We start from the raw sequence: 19,477 nt of genomic DNA on the forward strand, positions 1-19,477 counted from the left end.
ACAGAACAACACATCTTTTTCTTAGCTAAAATGATCCAAGAACAATTTAAACCATACATTTGCATAAGTAATGCAAATGCTATTGGATTTCATACATTTAATCTTAAAATAATGAATTTCTGCTTTAATAATAATAATATATATTACCTGTTTGACTTGATGTTGCTATCAGCTATGAATTCTGACTCATCTCTTAATTTCACCATCTTTCTAACATACCCTGCTATATTCAAATGAATTTTAGAGACAACAGCACAGTGACCTTCTTTCTAATCTATTTTTAATTGTTATAATTGGAGGAATATGCAAAACACATTTCCCCTCACCTGCTTCAAGCAAACAAAGCAGCAGAAGATGTAATTTTACATTTTTTAAAATACATGTAATAGTACACATTCTTCATCTTGCCTGGTATATTTTGCCTTTTTGAAACTAAGCCTAAAAAAAAAACCCTTGTGGCAAGTCAGAATATTTATGAAATACAAGTTGAATTTCCTTGAGGGTAAATTGCATGGTAGCAGGATAATGGATAATTCATGGGATACAGGAAAACAGTTCTTGCCAACTCACTCAGCTATACTGTCCCAAAAAAAAAAAAAAAAAAAAAACAAACCAAAAAAAAAAAACCCAAAAAAAAAAAAAACCCAAAAAAAAACCAAACAAAAACCCTATCCCTTCAGCAAAGGTGATTTTTATTCTCTTTTTCAAATTATATAATTAAGGCAGTATGTGCAGCAAGAAAGTGTGCAAGTTCTTAAAGAATTGCAAATAGTGCCTCAGTATGTCCTGTTTTACATAGAGGTCTATCTTGAATGTGAAAAGTCTGGTTTTTATCATTATTTAGATAGTAACTTGTATCCTTAGGTTTCAGTCTTTTCCCCCAGCTCTGAGTTTTAAAAGCTAATAAAGTGTTATGCAAGAAAAATTATCATACCCTTGCACCTTTCTCTCCATTGGCACCTGGAAATCCTGGGAAACCAGTTGAGCCCTATGTAAGAAATCAATGCAAATGTCAGAGGATATCAAGAGTGAAATAGTGGTAGAGCCACCATTTAATAGACACATAAAGCACAACTCCAAATTCATGTACATTGTACATGTCAAACTTGCAACTTGACAGCTGTAAATAAACTTACCATAATGCCTCAAGTCCAGAAAGCATTAAAAAAAAAAAAATCAATGTATAGAATTGACATTATTTGTCATCTTATTAGACAATAATGTTAGTGGCAAATAAAATGCATATAACAGAAACCTAAAATATAATTTCTTGGTGCTCTTTGAAATGAACTGTTTTCTTTTTTCCCCCTTGTTCTTACTTCTGTTTTTCCTCTAATGAATCTTGCTTTATATAACCATTCCAATTATCCATAAAAGTATTAGGGGCAGTACAACTTCACTAACACAGATTCTAATGAAACCCTTACTGATATTGACTGGACATGGAAAAGTAATATTTTTCTTCCTTCCCTTTCCTTATATATTCCTTTTTCTTTCATTTCCTTTCTTACTTCTTAATTCTTCCCTAGTTATAACTTTATATAAGAATCAAACTAAAAGTTTTGGTCTGTGAAGCCCAAGCATGTTCTTTAAAATTAAAAGGCTGTAAAAAATCCAGACCAAATGATGGGACACTAGTAGTCATGACGTGGTTGTAAATATCTTACATGTACAGTAGTTTTTGCAACTGTGCTAATCAAGAGGGACTGGATTAGAGAAAAATAAAAATTATCAGATAAAGGCAGTACTCTAAAAACAATTCTTAGAAAAAAACTTAATGAAAAGCAAGTAAGTATCAACAAAAAGAGTGATGTCAACTTGCTTGACAATATTAGGACAAGATTTCCTATTTGCTTTACATAGCTAACATATTTTTCTGCTGCTTTTTTCTGACTCCCTCATGTTAATTTTAACTGGCCTGTGACTCATTTTCCAAAGAAGTCTCTAGTGAATTATCTATTGTAGCTGTCATTAGTCTTTCTTGGAAATTTAAGCAAAAAGTTGGAAGAGCAACAGTGAATGCAACTTGAGAACTATTTTCAATTTTAATGTGATAAAAATTTAATGCAAGGAAGTTTCTGATCAAGTCCTTGTTGAGAAAAGAATCAATCAAATTTTATTTGAAATGTTACATCATTTTTGTTCTTAGAACTGAATAATGTAAAACTCTTGTCTTAGATTTTTCAAAGGACAATTCCAAAAGAGAAAAATGAGACTAAAATCTTAGACATTCTGAGGTAAGAAGCTGAAGCCAAAACACCTGTGTATTTCAAGGTGAATAGCTTTCATGAGTACTTTCCATAGATAGTTTTAATATTTTTCACTAATGCAGTGTTCAGTGAATAAGCATTCTCCAGACAGTCCATTCACTTGACTAAAAAGGGTTGAAGTATAGGACAGAGTCAGAAAAACACTTTGCCAGTCAGGAAGTTATACTTCATCCAGAACCCCCCATAATTTCAAATTTGGAAATAAAAATAAATCCAAAGTAGAGTAGAACTGAGGATTTTACTGCAGGTTGATTTTTCAGATGTATGGGAGTGGTAAGGGATTCTTGTGATATTTACCTAGATGGGAATTCTTTGAGAAGAGCTAGAGCTACAATGTCTCCCTAATGGTCTCCTCTACACAGCGAAATGTCTGTGGAACTATGCTTTTATTCCATCTTTTTTCTTTCTAATCTCAGAAAAGAGATCCTGCAATTAATTTAACATGCCATTTCCTAAAGGTGGGTTAAGATGAACTTGATACAAATTTGCTTCATAAAAATTAAGCCACCTGTGTGGTTTTCTATTGCAATCCAAATATGCAAAGTAACTGAAAGAAAAATATAAGCACTTAAATTAACTAAGGATTGTATTTTGTCATGTTTGTCTTCAAAGAAACTAAAGGAAAACATGAGGAAAACTTGTAAATTATACGTTTCAAAGAAATATGGTTCATTCCATGGAAGAAGTAATAATCACACAAATGGAATCCTTGCACCACACTGAAAATTCCTATCACTATCAGCATCCATTTATTCAATATAGTGTCTAGTCTCTTTCAGGAATGTCAGCAATTCCTTCATTTTGCAATTGTTAGTGCATGCATGTTTTGTGCAGTCTGATGCTGGCACAATACAACTCAGGAGAAGATGCTAAAGGGTACTATATTAAGAAGAGTTAAGAGGTAGTGCTCCATAAAGAGCTTGACCTAAGGGTCACACTGTAGAACATTTTACTTCAGAATATGATTGTCAAAAAAGAAAATGAGAAAAATGGCCCTTTCTTTGATATCCACACCCTGCTTCCCCAAACACAGAAATTAAATAAGTGCCATTGTGACCAGTGTCAAAACACTCAATATACAGCTCATTTACAGCTCACCTTTGGACCTTGTCTTCCTGGATATCCTGGCAGTCCAGGTACACCAAGCTTGCCCTGCAACAAGAAGGCAGTGTTAAATTTTATTGTATCCTCCTTTGTAGTTCAGCAAGCTTCTGTACAAAATATTTTTTCCACAACATGGATGATAGTCCCTGGAATATAATATAAAATGAAATAAATTTCTCATTTTTATAATTAATCACCAGTGGGCTTAGTGCCCCAAACTTAAACGAAAATCCTACTCCAGTTAATGAATCCAAAGAAACCAATACCTTGAAGGTTTTTTCTTCCATGAAGTGCTGTGCAGTTCATTGTTGTTGAGATCATTAAACAACAACTATTCTCTAAAAAATCAGGGTGTTAATAGGTTTAAGTGAGAAGAAATTACTTTTAATTTATACTATGTGATGGCTGACTTTCATGAATAGGCATTTGAAGAATCAATTCTTTTCTTGAATACTTCTAAACTGAGACTATGATAAATTATACTCCACTGATTATTTGCTGACAATGGATCCGTTGTTGACAATGTCAACAACCATTACCAGCTCGCTGTGTTCAGAAAAGACTGATCAGCACTGACATCAACCATTCCCAGAAATGAAATATAGTACCGTACTCCATTGAGTTGGTCTCTTTAGACCTCTAGAGGATGAGTGATGGTTTGCCACTTTCAAAGGCAAGGAAAAGCATTCAGACTTTGAAAATGGGAACTCTGGGGCAGAATTTCTCTGTGTTCTAGAATATCAAGTTCTGGAGAAGATCTCAATGGAAAAGATGACTGTAAAGTATCATATGGCACTCTGCAGTAACCACAGATAACGTAAAATAAGAAGGAGAGACTTGCATGGGGAAGGAAATTTTCCCAGAAATGTCTATTGGTAAAAAATACAGCATATAAATAAATATGTTGAGTATTATCATATTCATGTAAGCACGTGTGTCTGGTGAGATATTATTGAGAACAATTTTTACATTTAAGAAACTAATAATGCTGCCTGTTATTTGCCACCCTGAAACAAGCTGCATGCATTGCAATGATATAAATGTTTTCAAGCATGACAGCACATCAGACTCTTGCCAGATTCAGTGAAAGTTTTGTCCCTGATTTTTTGAGTCAGCAAGCCCAGTTGCCTAGGTTGTGAGTATGAATACAGATTTTTTTATTATGAGCTCATTTCTGATATGTTCCTAATTTTTTTGGCACCCTACTTGAGCTTTCATTGACCAAGAAAATCCAGCTTTATACCTACTTGGTAAATAGAGTTTTCTTATCATAGAATCAGAACACAGAGAATAAGAACTACTGCAGTAATTTCATTACTTTTCTTACAATAATAGTACCTTTGCATTAAATACATCATATGTATTTAATTTAACAAGGGAACAAGACATTTATATCTGCTCTTAGAGACTTTCCAAATGTTGTGGGAAGACCTAAAACTTCACAACAACTATTCCAGTTTTTGCACTAAAATAAATACTACAGGACCAGCACCAAAGAATTCCTCTCTGACCCATTCCATTCTGGCCAAGTATCCATAGAATATCCACAGAAGATGTGCACCTTCCAGTGGGCAAGAAAAGCTGTAAATATTTGTAGGAAAGGGAAAACCGTGGGTCTAAAATTCCAAGACCAGCTAATAGTGTTATCAACACCAACATTTTTTTCAAATATCTTCTGATACTTAGGGCTTCATATTCTTGACTTGTAAACTGTGAGAGTCCCAAATATGTAACAGAGAAGAATAAATGGTTGATAACCTATATTCATAGCAAGTAATTTGAATAAGAAGAACTAAAAATAACTCAAATTTGAATTTAAAATCTACCAACTATTTAAAAAAAAGGTTTGTTTTGTTTTGTTTTGGTTTATGCACCCTCCATCCTATTTTTTTCAAGAGAGAACTAGAATTGAAGCTATAGTTCACCAAAAAAATTAAAGGGAAATATTTTCACCAGCATCTTCTCATTTAAGTGATATATGTTTACACTTATATGTATGTAGCATATACATTTTTGAACCATAATTTTATGCTGTTTTATATTATCAAACTTCTCCTGTTATTTATATTACCACTGCTGAAATCACCTTTCCTTTCTGACAGTACCCACACACACATTTCTCAGCCTCCTTTCCGTCCCTTATACGAAACTTAAATGGTTATTGTTGAAGCCAGGATTCTACAGAGATTTGTACCTTGTGCTTGGTTTCTCTTTTTTCACCATCCTTTTATCAGTCTTCCCTCTTATCACCCCCTTTCCCTTTTGCCAACCTTATTTTGGATATGTATTCAGGAAATGTTTTCCATTTTAAAAAAATTCCAAGTCATTTGTTGTAATATGACTCCATATGAATTCTCTCTTCAGCAGCACCTTTATCCTCCTTTGTGCCCAGCTATTTTATTTGTGTTGTGTTTTCCACAGCTGGCATGCACTGTATACAATTAGGGAAAAGAATGGAGTTGCCTTATGTACTGGTGGAGTACTACAATGCCTCTTTGCATACTTACGAGATAAGGATTCTCAATCCTTGATCAGATGGGAACCCCAGTGGTCTGCTGCAGTAGTGTCACAGAAAGATTTTGCAGACCTGAAGGCTTGTTCTTCAGTGATGGAGATTATGGTTTCCATCTATGTTATTAGGCAATGGCATGTTTATGTTGATTTCTGGCTACTGACCTTTTCCCCAGCTGGACCAGCAGCACCTGGGTCCCCAGATGGACCCGCTCGACCTTTTGGACCTTCTGGGCCATCTTCTCCTCGTGGACCTGGCTGACCAATTTCTCCCTAAATATAAACATGGAACAATATTCACGCATATATTGGAAAGATTCCCTACAATTACTTGAAAATAAATTTGTAGTAAATCTAAACAGAGAATAGAATCATACAATAGGTGGGGTTGGAAGGAACCTTTAAATGTCATCCAGGCTTCCTGCAGTGCACAGGGACATCTCCAAATAGATCAGGTTGCTGTAAGCCCTGTCCAGTTTCCTACTAGGAAAATATCACTACTTCTGTTCATGACATAAATTCAAATATATAAAAACTAGACAGTGAATATCACTTTCAGAGTGTTAAAGTCTAGTTGTCTTGCTTGAAGATAGCTGCATTTGGAAACTGTATTCTTATTTTTCCTTTCCTAAATTTTTAGAAGGCACCCTGGCAGTCCATAGGAAGAAAATTGTCTTTATCCAAGTACTTATATGGCTACCATCTTCACAGTTCTTTATGTATATTGACTACAGATATAGGCCAGGAGCCTCTTATGAAAAGCTTTTTTACAACCTCCACAACACTTCCTATAAAAGGAAGTAATTGCTCATTGGGTTAAATAAACAGCATTTTGGTAGAGATGTGCAAAATGCTGGGCTGGAATGGAAATATCTTTATCCTACATAGAAAACCTTTCCTCGGGCAAATACTGGAGGTCTTGGAATCCGGGAAAGACAATTCCATAGGAAGAAGCTCAGTGAAAAGGATATTCAAGACTGACATTCTCTTCCTTTTTATGATTGTGCCATTTTTGTTTCAGAAGAACCATATCTCTGGACCGAATTTGTGCATGCACAAGGAATAGAAATATTTTTAAAAACTAGCCTTTATTTTATGTTTGGTTTAAGTATGTTTATTAACTTCAGTGATCCTTTCAAAACAGTAAAATTTAAACTTTTAAGAATATATGGGCTATGAACAAATGCTTACCCGATCACCTTTAAGACCCATGTCACCTTTAAATCCTGGAAAACCATCTTCACCCTAAAAAAGGCAGAAACACATGTAAAGACTTAGTAATATGGAGGAATGTTTCTTTTTTTCCTGCAAAAAAAGTAAGAAAATAAACTCACAACAGATTAAAATAACCTGTGTAGATAAAGTGGGAACTTCAGACACAAGAAAATCTAATCTGGCTACTACTGCTTTATAGAAAATACACCAGTGCACTACATAAAATGAATTTTTAGTTTGAAAATACTTAATACCAGTTGTTCAAAAATCTATTTAAAGGTAGAAAAAATGTCATTCTGTTTTAATATTAATTGTCTTGCAAAGTCTTTTCTTAACTCCTGTTTTTGATTATAATTATTTTTAATAGTCATCCATTCAATTAAATTAAAAAATTGGTGACAAATAAATCAGCATTTTTCTTTTGATATCAGAATTTCCTTCTTAAGTAGTTTTTAAATCTAGTTCCTTAACAGAATCATGAAAGGAATCAAAAAGTTGACTTCTTGTAACATCTTAATAAACTGACACAAAACCCAAACATAATAATGCTTATAACTTAAAAGAAGTAGTGATCTCTATGCAGCAGTTTGATACCCAGCAATGCTCAGCCCAGCCTACTCTCATTGGCTGAAGTGATTGAAAGAAAGTAGAAATAAAATAAGCATTGAGACTGAATCCAAATAGAGTGGTAAAACAGGTGCACATTATTGCTATTTCTAATAAAAATGATTTATTTGCTGCCTAGCAAATTCTGGCAAAGAATCTACTCCAAGCAATTTAATTGGTCAACATTAAATTGTTAATTTAATGTTGAAGTACAAGCACGGTACTCAGACAAATTTTATTTGCACATGTATGAGTTCAGACACAAGCAGAAATCTCCAGATGTGTTCAGCAGAGTTGTTGTCTTGCTCCACCATAAACTGATCAGTTTTTGGTTCTCTCTTTCTGAAGTTTAATAAGTCCAAGTGCCAAGTCCTGCATTTTGGCCACAATAACCCCCTGCAATGCTCTAGGCTGGGAACGGTGTGGCTGGACAGTGCCCAGGCAGAAAGGGACCTGGGGGCACTGGTCGACAGCCGGCTGAACGTGAGCCAGCAGTGTGCCCTGAACACTTTCTGGCAGCCAAAAAGGCCAAGGGCATCTTGGCCAGTATCAGGAATAGTGTGGCCAGCAGGAGCAAGCAGGTCATTCGTCCCCTGTCCTTGGCACTGGTGAGGCCACACCTCGAGTGCTGTGTCCAGTTCTGGCCCCTCAGTTTGGGAAGGACATTGAGACGCTCGGGCGTACCCAGAGGAGGCAACGAGGCTGGTGAGGGGCTTGGAACACAAACCCTGTGAGGAATGGCTGAGGGAGCTGGGGGTGTTTAGCCAGGATAAAAGGAGACTCACGGGTGACTTTGTCACTCTCTACAACTCCCTGAAAGGAGGTTGTAGCCAGGTGGGGGTTGGTCTCTTTCTCCAGGCAGCAACTGACAGAACCAGAGGACACAGTCTAAAGCTGTGCTGAGGGAAATATAGGCTGGAAAAAGTTTTTTACAAAAGGATGATAAAGTACTGGAATGGTCTGCCTAGGGGGATGCTGGAGTCAGCATCCCTGGATGTGTTTAAAAAAAGATTGGATGTGGCACTTAGTGCATGGTTTAGTTGAAGTGTTAGGGCATGGGCTGGACTCAATGATCTTGGAGGTCAACCAAGCTAGTCATTCTGTGTGACTCAACATAGAACTACTCTTCCAAAATCCAGGCAACAAAGACTCCATTTTCATCTGATGCTTAGTTGTAAGATGGCAGCAAAGGTCTTTGTGATGAATAATAACATAGTAAAATATTTTGCTATGATGCTATTAGTTTTTTATATGCTAAAGTAATACTGCTGACTTCAAATCTGAGTAATATTTGGACTGTCCATAAAAACCAGGAGAGAATGACAATGTGCTCATGTGACATTACTAAAGAAAAAACAAAGCAAAAAGAAGCAAGAAAGCTTTTTATTTAATCCTCATATTCAGAAAGAACATGACGATTATGCTTTTTGCATTCCTAAGCCCACAAAAATTTTATCTTCTCCCTGATCACCAAGTGAGATGGACTGCAGGACTAAACCCATTTTGAATTTGGAAGTAGTCATAGAGTATGCAACAAGAACTCTACAAAGGGTGATAGAAGTAGATCTGGTAGTAGTAAACAACTCAAAATATGCAAGGAGGCATAAAAAAAAAAAAAAAAAAGAAACCAAAACAAACTTCCTCCCCCCCAAAAAAACCAAAAAACCCACAAAAAAGCAAGCAATCAACCAAAAAACAACAAAAAACAAAACAAAACCCAAAACAAATCTAACAAGAAAATACAGTTTTTCAATAAAATGTGTTAATGCAAAAAAGCCCCAAAAGCAGTGACACTGTAACTCATTGAAAAAAATATACTAAAAACCAATCTAAAAGCAGTTTTCCCATGCTTTCTCTATGATGAAACAAAGTTTTATGTGGTCATCTTATATTGCATAAATTTAAATTTAAAGGTGGCTTTTCTTAATATTTAGAAAGAAATGAAAAAGGCAGTGTGAAGAATACATCAAAAAAGCTTCAGTTGTAAAAGTTGCTAGGTTATGGCCAGTAATACGGCCTGCAATAATTACATGAGAACCCTTAGCAAGGACTGACCAAATGGCTGCCAAATGAACTGAAACTTCTTCAGCTTTCACAGTGAGGTTCCAGCTATTGAGATCTACAAGAGGCTGATTTTATTCCGTGTAGGAGGAGAGAGCTGAATGCTCTATTTCCTCCTCTGCTGGTAACAAAAAATAAAATACCTAAAGAGTTCTAGTCACATTTACTGGTCAGTACAGAGATAGGCCTCCTCTGATATCTCTGGACCATTCCAGATCTATGGGGGCTTCCCTGAATAAGGTTATTTATTTTGTTCTCTTGCACTGCTCTCCCCCATGCAATGGCAGCTGAATAATTTCAGTAAAAAAAGGCCTGTGAGCACACCTGTAAAACACTAAGAGAACAAGTGATGAAATAGCTTTGTGTGACCTTTGGAGGTATTCAGTAAAATTCACTGTCATACTGCAACTGTGAAATCAGTTTTAAGAACACAGAAGTATTGTAGACATTGTGCTAGTCAGTATTCATTGATATACACAGATATATATACACACATCTATGAAATGTATTTATATATAAATCCTGTATTTTGTCCAAGCAGAATATTAATCATCCAATAAGGCACAAGAAAAATCTGGAGTTTTGAACTGTCCAGTCTCCATGGGTGTTAAACACACTCTTTTTCAGCTTAGATTTAATAAGCAACTCTAAAATGAGCATGCAGCCTAGAGAAACTGTGGTTTAGGAAGGCTTGAAAATGCACAGCAGCTCTTGGAATCTGAGCCAAGTTCTTAATCCAGGCTTTTTGGCAAGACAGTCTTCTGCTTTAGAAACATCTATAAATATCTCTAGACCATATCTCTATCTATATATAGTTATATAGATATATATTAGCCAGCAGAACCACAAGAGTGGATTTGCCTGTGTGCTCAGGAGGTATGACTGATGGAGTCTGTCGTGTGTCTCATTTTGAGTGCTGAAGGAAGCGTGACTTTAAACCAACAGTGGCCAAAGTTTCAGCCACCACAGACCATCAGGAGTCAGCCCAGACCACAGTGGTTGGTGTTTGCTCTAGGCAGAGCTCTACACACAGAATTAATGGTATCAGGGGAAAGAAGAGCTTTCTTCACATTCATATACATAGGTATGACTGGGGCTGTCCATCACTTCAGCAAAGCCAAAGATCTGGGACAAAATACCTTGAGCCTAAAAAGCCATTGCCCAATGTACATAAAAAATACAGATCTATTTTATGGCTCTATCAAAACAGATAAAAACAGTATTGTCACTGCAAATCTCTATGATGCACAAGCCTCTCAATATCCACTACAGTATCTATTAATAAGAGAGGGGATTTCTAATTCTCTACTCAAGGCCACTTTAGAGAGAAGTTACCTAAACTGGTGCAAAGAGGATTGAAAACCATTCTAATAACTGAAGGTTTTATATTCACTTAGTACTGGTGTAAATAACCATGAAGGTCACTGATTTAGGCACTGGACTTGATATGCCTTTAGGAAAAGGCAAAAATAAACTCACTGCTGTGAGATAAAGCACACTGCAGTGAAGGAGACAGAAGAGGCTGCAGTGTAAAAAGGGAAAAGAATTAACTGCAGTCAGATTTACCTTTTCACCTTTGGATCCCTTGAGTCCACGTACACCATCAGCACCCTAAAGGAAGAATATAAAGGATTACCCACATGCATATATTCAAAAGATGTGAGAGGAGGAATCCAATAATTAAATCTTACCTTTACACCACGAGGACCTGGATATCCAATTGGACCCTGAGGACCTGGAGGCCCCTAAAATACATTGAAGCAAAGAACATTTGTTTGTACAGTTTTTGGTTAGCAAGCAGTTCTCTTCAGAATCAAATCCTTATTCTTTCAGTATAATGGATAAGACAGCAAAATAACACTGGGCTGCCTGCCACTAAGAAAAGTTAAGGCATTAAAAAGCACCATTCAATGTCACTATAAACTATTAATAGAATTGTGAACTAATTATGAACTTGGATTTAACTTTTATATTTGGGAACCATCTATCCATAATATAAATTATCTGAAACAATGGTAATTGTAAAAAGGAACAAACAATCAGAAACAAAAAATATATGCCATTAAGAAGCCAGTGGTGTTTTATTGGAGAAAATTTATAGGCTAATTATGATGATGACACAAGTCAAAAATAGAGACCAAAATAATGGGAATAACAAAAAAACATGGTGTTAAAAACAAAGAACAAAAATGACATCCCAAGCCCAGAAGCTAAAAGGCTCATGGTGCTACCACTACTGACTGGTGCCTGGATTATTTTAGTTATATTTTGTTGAGTATTTTAATGATGTTCAGCTTGGATCTATGCAACCTGATGGCAGGGCCTAGAGAAACTGAGTTCCGTGAAGGGTGGAAGCCAGGAAGCCTGGAAACATTATACCTCTGAGCTGCTCTGCTGATTCTCCCATGTTTGGGAAAGACAGATAACAAGAACTTTTACTAATGGGGACAATGAAAGAGTCTTTTTCCTCTCTCCAATGTGTCTTTTCACAAAACCTTTGGACTGTTAACATCTCTGAGAAACTGAACTTTCTATCAAATTTGGCTGAAATGGATCAGTAAATTCAAAAGACATAAGAACTGGCAGATGGCAACGTGCCTGGACTTTCAAAACATAAATGCTGTGTGTAAAATTTATCTTAAGAAATCAGGATGCATATCTTTTACAGATAACAACGTGTCTGACAAATATAATATGCTGATGTTAGTGGTGCTGTACTTTCTGAAATGTTCTATTAATTCACTCATCCTGCCATCCAGGATACAACCTTTTAGTATTGCCCCTGAAAACTGAAACTGAATTCAGGTGCTATAAAGGGTGCTATTCTGGATAAATAAGGGTCAATACTGAGTAAGTAGAACACTGTATGGAGCTCCAAGACCCTTTCACCTAAAAAATGCATGGTCTCTGCATGTAGTTTTATACCTTCAAAAAAAAGCAAGTTCTGAAGAACGCTTGTGAGTACTCCATACAACAGAATTGAAAACTCAAAATATCTTCAAGTTGCTTGTATGAAATGTGTGCAACTTTTCATTGGCACTCCACCAACTCCAAGATGAGTTTTACTTTAAAAGAATAATTTTTATATTATTTATAATCTCTAATATTTTTAATATATATGTTTGTCTGTGAAAAGATGTTTTAAATGTGCCAGAGGTGTCTATTGTTTTCTTAAATAGCTCTTGTTAGCAACAAATTTGACAAATGTGTCATAAAGATGAAAAACTGCCAAAAGTTTTCTTGAAATCTATGTAAATAAATGGAAAAGTTTAAAAACTCACCAATGCACCTTTATCTCCAGACTGACCCTCTTTGCCAGGGTGACCCTGTTTTAAAAGAAATGTATCTGATTTGAAAAGCAATAATTTTTAAGGAGTGACATTTTATTATAAAAACACAATTATTTAAACTTTTGAATTTCAGGTCATAAATCACATTTATTTTGTATTAGAATAGACACACAAAATTTTTAGGAAAGGTTTTACTTTCAATACCACTACGATTTAGATAACAAAGGAGAAACTAGACAATAGTTACATTCATGTCAATATTTTCAGGAATATGCTGACCAGTCCTTTAGTTTAATTACTATTTCAGCAGTAAGAGGCTTTTAATGTAAGAGACTCTCACCTTTGAGTTTGAAACAAGGGGGATTTATTTTGTAGCGTAAAGATATTCCTAAAAATATTTTTTAAATTACAGAATTTATCAAAGATTCAAAAGAAGGCTGATCTAGTTTCAACATTCTATGTCTTTGTTCTAAACTCGGACTTGCTTTTTAAACAACATAAATTTACATTTTAGACTTTGATTTATATCACTGAGGTTAATACTACAGCACTCAAAACATTAGCCAATCCACTGTTTTCCTTTCTCACAAAATTTGCACTTAAATTACAAAATTTAAAGGCAATTTAATGAAACTGAAGATTAAAAAATAATTTTGACTAGGCTGCAGGAGGGCACGGAGTTGTGAGGGGACACAGCTGGGACACTGTTCCACATTGACAGGGGAAATATTCCATACAATATGATGTCATACTCAGTAATAAAAGCTCATGGAAAGGACGAGGAAGGAGGACATTCATAACCAACTTCCCAGCAAGTGGCTGCCTGCAGATTGGCAGCAGTGAATGAATCCCTTATTTTATTTTGCTTGTGTGCATAGCTTTGTTCCACTTATTAAGCTGTTGTTACCTCAGCCCAGGAGCTTTCTTGCTTTTCCCCTTGTGATTCAGTGCCCTCCCCTGCTGTGGGAGGAGTGGGCCAGTGAGTAGGTGGGTATTTGGCTGCTGACTGGGATCGACCCGCCACAGCAGGGGTCAGTGTCATGTACAGACCTGTGCTGACACCTGATTATCTCTTGCAGCATTTCCCCCCTGCTTTGAAGGTTTAACAAGATGCAGATGACAAATAATGCTTGTGTTTGGAAATTAACATTGGTTCCAGCAGACAGGAAGGGATAAGGGGAAAAATTCAAATGTTTAGACAATGATTCAAGATACACTCAGCTGGACAATCATTGCACACTTAACATTCTCCACTAAATTGGTACTTTGGCAGGTAAAAGGCTAGATTGTGAGAGCCCTGGGAACAGTTCTGTATTTGCAATATATTTGCAGTGACCTTGTTAAACCTTGCTAAAAGTCAGGTTTAAGAAATGCAGATTTCACCTAAAAGAAAAATTGTAAGGGACAACTGCATGGGGAGGATAGACAAGGTCTCAGAAATAACATTGTCTAAAGGCTCTTAATGGTATTAAAAAAAGTATGTTTTTGCTGCAAGAAAACAAGTGTATGGGCATGCCATTATGGCCAATGGTTCCATTTAAGCTGAATGCCTAAGCTAGCTGCTCAAGTGGTTACACTCTGTTCACGTGACAGATTGCAGCCTCACAGTGAAGCTGAATTTCTTGGCAATCACAATGTTTGGCTTAGATATGTCCCAGTCTAGACAATGCAAGAAGCACCTTAAACACATAATATGCACCTTAAGTCAGGAAACTGAGAAAGATGTAGTCTGTTCTATGTTTCCTCAGAGAACAAGTGGTGAACATTTTTACAGGTGATTTGCTCTGCCAGACTGACATGGTAGGATACAGTGGACCAGTATTTGGCCCTTTGTGTGTTAGTAGGTTATTTACGCATCCCTGAAGATGTTGCAGAGACATTTCAACATCTGGGACCACATTTTAAAAGCCCACAGATGTTTTTAGCAGCTGCTTCAAAAATGTAATTCTCTTTATTTTAACAGCTCAAATGATATAGGGAATTTAGATGGATTGTATAATGCTGTTGCCAGCTAGGACTACCATTGCTTTCCCCCTCCATTTTATTTTTGTAACTCAGGTATCTAGAAGTATTTATCACTTAGTAAAAGCAGTTAAACATTCAAAGGATTAAGTATTTATTTACTTACAGGAGGCCCATCAGAACCGGGAAGGCCAGGAAGGCCAGGCTTGCCTTGTGGTCCCTAAATGCAGTAACAGACACACATCTTAAAAACAATAGCAAACATGTCCAACACATGTGACCCTAAGAGCTAAGGACATAAGATGCAGTCATACCCAAGTCCCTTGATATGGATATCAGGGATATGACAAAAATAAAACTGAAGCCAGAATGACACTTTCATACCAGATGTAAGGCCAGTTCTTACAATCTTTAGCCTACAAAAATAATCCATAATTTTAAATGAGATGCTTGCCTGAGAACAGGCTTCAGGAATTACCCTATGAACATGCACACGCATAACACAAAGTGGGGAAGAGTTCTCCAATGTACAAAATTAAGTACTATTTAGAATTTCAGGAATAAAAGGATTCACCAATGAAAGTTATCAACAAGTTCAAGAGGCAAAGAGTGCAGGGTACAGAACTCCAGTGCTCATAGCTGAAAGGCCTGGTATGCCTTTGTGAAAGCCTAGGAACTGCAGATATCATGGGGCTTGTCCATTTTGCTAGAATAATACTTAAGCACACTGACAGGTAAAAAGTATTAATTTTTCCAAAAGAATAGAGTGAACAGTGAAGAGGAGAAAAATCAAAGAATGAATTGAGCAGGAATTCAGCAAAAAGGAGAGAATAAAAAATCAGCATAAAATTCAATAGTGACATGTTTGAAATGAATAAAGACAGGTTTCAAGCCACAAGAACTTGTGCAAACAGATGAGGAAAAAGCCACCAAAGGACACTACAGTATGCCAATTACACTGCAGAGTTATGTCATAATATAATCCTTGAAAAAAGAACAGAATCAGACTTGAATAGGTAAAACTGTGTTATAAAAAAGAGAATAGGAAAAATAATTTTTGCAACTTGCTGTGAAATTAAGTAACCTACAAGTACAAATTGTTTAATATTGTAGACAGGATTCTGAAGATAATAACACAAAATTAATCCAAAATAAAGGGAGGAAGTTATGCTTGTGAACAAGGATATATGAGAGGAAAGCCATTGGGTATTCATTGGTTATTCATTTATTGATGATTTCAGGAAGATCTAATATTTAAATTTAGCTTACTATTCCATAAAAGACAGCAAAGCCCTCAAGCTGATAAAGAAGGTTGTGGCACAGAACTGACTGTGAAGTAACAAAATAATGCTGTAACTTACTTTTTCACCAGGAGGCCCAATAGGACCTTGAGGACCAGGAAGCCCCTGTTAGAAAGAAGCCAGTGTGAGAAACCAGGGAGAACAATGTACATACATTCACCCTACTAAAGGTCTCTCATTAATCTGTTTCAACACACGGGCAAATAGAAGTGGCTTTTTTTTCCCCCCTTACAAGTTAGGTCAGGAGTTTTGTGCGAGTCTTTTGCACAAGCCACTATTCTGGCAGTAGGTCTGTAACAAGATCCTATTCAGAACCCTCCTCCAGGTGTGGCCATTCCTACAGCATTCCAGGAACACTGAATGAGTCATTTTTCTCCTGAATGAAAAATCCCTCTGAAAACTTACTTGAAAACTCTGCTGCCACTGCCCTCAGCACATTTGCAGCATTATTTATAAAATCCTTGAAGCTTTATCGGTTTTGCACATGCAAAGCTAACCTTTTAGTAATTTCCATTTATTAAACATTTGCTGCACATTACATCGTATTTCTTGAGAGTTCTTTTACACTTACTTGTGGGCCTGGAATTCCTTGCTGACCAGGAGGTCCTGGTTCCCCTTGAGGACCCTAGCATGCAAAAAAGTAGCAGGGCATTAGGTTTGCATTTCTGCACTACAGATCTTCATTGTCAGGACTAAAAGGAGTACAAACTCATCTTTGTTCCTCCTTCTTTAAAGTCTAGCAGCAACTTTCTCTCCAGTATGAAATTTTTTTATGCTAATTATTATCATGACCTTTTCTTTAACAGAGAATAACAGCCCACACATAGGACCTGAGCACTGGAGTCCATGGTGCTAAAGGAGTCTGAGAGAAAGCATGGTCAGGGCTTTTGGCTGAAAAAGTAATAGAAGCCTTGTCTTTTCCATCTAAAATCATAATGAATCCAAATAGTTGACATAAAAGTTTAATTAAATGGAAGGGATGGCATAGTTGCAGGGATGAGAGAATGTGGAAAGCATTCTCAGAATCTTTCTAATTCCCAATTTACTTACTTACCATGTTTCCCTTTGGGCCTGAAGGTCCATCAATACCTGCAATGCCCTACAACAAACAAGAGAAATTTTCAGTGGACTTCCTTTTTTCCTTCTGGAAACTGGAAATACTCGACAGCTCATACGTACAGGTTGTCCAGGGGGCCCGGGTGTTCCTCTGGGGCCCAGTAATCCCCGTGGACCCTGCAAGAGAAGAAACCCTTATTGACACCTGCATGATTTTTTTATGAACAGAAATGCTGTGAGCAGGACTGGCTGAGGAATGGAATAAGGAGTAGGAAGGACGAAGGGAAAGCAACATGGGTGTTTAGAAAGAAAGAAAAGAAGAAAGGGAAAAATTCACTGATAACAGATTTTCCTCAAGGGCACTATATTTCTGAACAGGATGTCAGTGTAAGGGCAAGCTTTGTTTTAACCTCTGTATGGTCATTTCAGAGAAAGGTGGGAGACTGATATTTGTATTTCCTGGTGCAAAACACTGGCAGAGCATCTTCCACTAAAATTTCAGCTGTGTCTTGGCCTGAAGGTCTGACCTGAACAGTAATATACATATTTGTATTCCTTTCTTTTGAAAACATGATGGTGTGTCATACTCTATACTACTATCCTAAGTACAAAATGATGTTTTTATCTGTAGTAAGGATCCAATAAGTAATTAAAAATCGCTAGCAACTTTATTACAATAAATACAAGACATTCTGGAAACAAAAATTAGATTTTTTGCTCTTATCCCTAAAAACTTTCACAAAAGACCAATGGATAGTTCATCAATAAGCTGAACAAGATTTTAGTCTATAACATAATCTTTTCATTCTATACAATGTGAATAAGTAGGAGTTTTCATTATTGTGTCATCATTCATATTTTGCTGCTAAAGTAGGCAGAACGAGTCTCCAGTCTCCTCATGTATGGTATAGTCACAAATCACTGACTCTGACTATAGCAAGGTCTTTATACTTCGTGAGTAGGCAGCAGTAGACCAGACATTTAGGGTAAAATTCTCCTTTTGAGGCTTGATTTCTTGCCTGCAATGCAGAACTCTGTTCTGCAGTGACAGCACCTGCAGAATTCCAACTGACAGGAGTGGAAATTCTGTATGTGAAACAAGTGTAAAATACACAATGAAGCATGGTAGCGTGAAATAAGAGAACCCACACCTTACTTTCTAATAAGTAGATATTTAGGTAACAGTTTAGAAGCAACAGGGGCTTGGCTGTATTCCTATGTATCAAAGACAGCAGTTACTGATTTTACACAGTTGGCTAAGAAATACCATTTGTGATTCTGGAAGTTGTACATACTTAGCTAGATATGTCCTTGACTTAATTCTAATCCTGTAAGTGGAGTTTCAACCCTAAACAAAACATTCCAATTGTTTGCTTTTCAGCCAGAAACAGTATTCTCTATATGCAAACATGTGAAATAATTTTTATACCTGCAATTCAGAATAGTTCAATAGATTGGAAAAATATCTGAATGTGACTTTTGTTTGTAACAGAAGCAGAAGAATAAGAAAGAATTGCTTACAGCTTCACCTGGGAGACCTCTTGGTCCAACTTCCCCATCTTCTCCCTGTTTTTGTGCAAAAGGAAACAAGTTTTAGGAAAAAAAAAAAAACATTTATCATGACCTTATTTCCATTATATGAGGATTCACTCTAGATTTTCCTGTGTGAACAGCAACTTACTCTTGATCCATCTTCACCAGGTAAGCCAGGAGGTCCCTGTGGGCCACGGTCTCCCTGTAGGATAAGGAAAGTCATTAAAACAACTGCTGGAAACTTTCTGCTGCTGGAAACAATAATGGATGGGAAGGGAAATGAAAACAAATATGTTAGCTGAAGTTCAATGTGTCAAAACATGTCTTGACACAGTGATACAAATCTCTAAAGTATGTAAAATCACTGATTAAAATAATTTACTCAGTAAAATCTTTCATTACATTAGTATAAGAACAGATGAGCATTTTTGAAACAATGAATGATTTGCATTTGTACAATTTCACTCTGCAACAAGAGTTGGACTTGGTGATGCTTGTGGGTCCCTTCCAATTCAGAATATTCTGTGATTCTGTGATTTTTGGCCCCAGAACACACACAAGCTACATC

General features: G+C 36.4%; 1 protein-coding gene across 5 annotated transcripts in view; it reads right to left on the reverse strand.

Moving 5' to 3' along the window:
- The window catches only part of COL11A1 (collagen type XI alpha 1 chain), a 131,754-nt gene that overhangs the window by 50,449 nt on the left and 61,828 nt on the right, over positions 1-19,477 (reverse strand). For all 5 annotated transcript variants that reach the window (XM_053949936.1, XM_053949938.1, XM_053949935.1 and 2 more), the window contains 14 exons: positions 19,058-19,111; positions 18,898-18,942; positions 17,500-17,553; positions 17,375-17,419; positions 16,892-16,945; positions 16,381-16,425; positions 15,186-15,239; positions 13,049-13,093; positions 11,459-11,512; positions 11,334-11,378; positions 7,077-7,130; positions 6,051-6,158; positions 3,369-3,422; positions 935-988 (listed from right to left, as the gene is read on the reverse strand). In XM_053949936.1, coding sequence (XP_053805911.1) covers positions 935-988; positions 3,369-3,422; positions 6,051-6,158; positions 7,077-7,130; positions 11,334-11,378; positions 11,459-11,512; positions 13,049-13,093; positions 15,186-15,239; positions 16,381-16,425; positions 16,892-16,945; positions 17,375-17,419; positions 17,500-17,553; positions 18,898-18,942; positions 19,058-19,111 — 765 coding nt within the window. The remainder of the gene's footprint in view (positions 1-934; positions 989-3,368; positions 3,423-6,050; positions 6,159-7,076; positions 7,131-11,333; positions 11,379-11,458; positions 11,513-13,048; positions 13,094-15,185; positions 15,240-16,380; positions 16,426-16,891; positions 16,946-17,374; positions 17,420-17,499; positions 17,554-18,897; positions 18,943-19,057; positions 19,112-19,477) is intronic.

The sequence above is a fragment of the Vidua chalybeata genome, chromosome 9 (assembly GCF_026979565.1).
Source record: "Vidua chalybeata isolate OUT-0048 chromosome 9, bVidCha1 merged haplotype, whole genome shotgun sequence".
NCBI classification, from domain to species: Eukaryota; Metazoa; Chordata; class Aves; order Passeriformes; family Viduidae; genus Vidua; species Vidua chalybeata.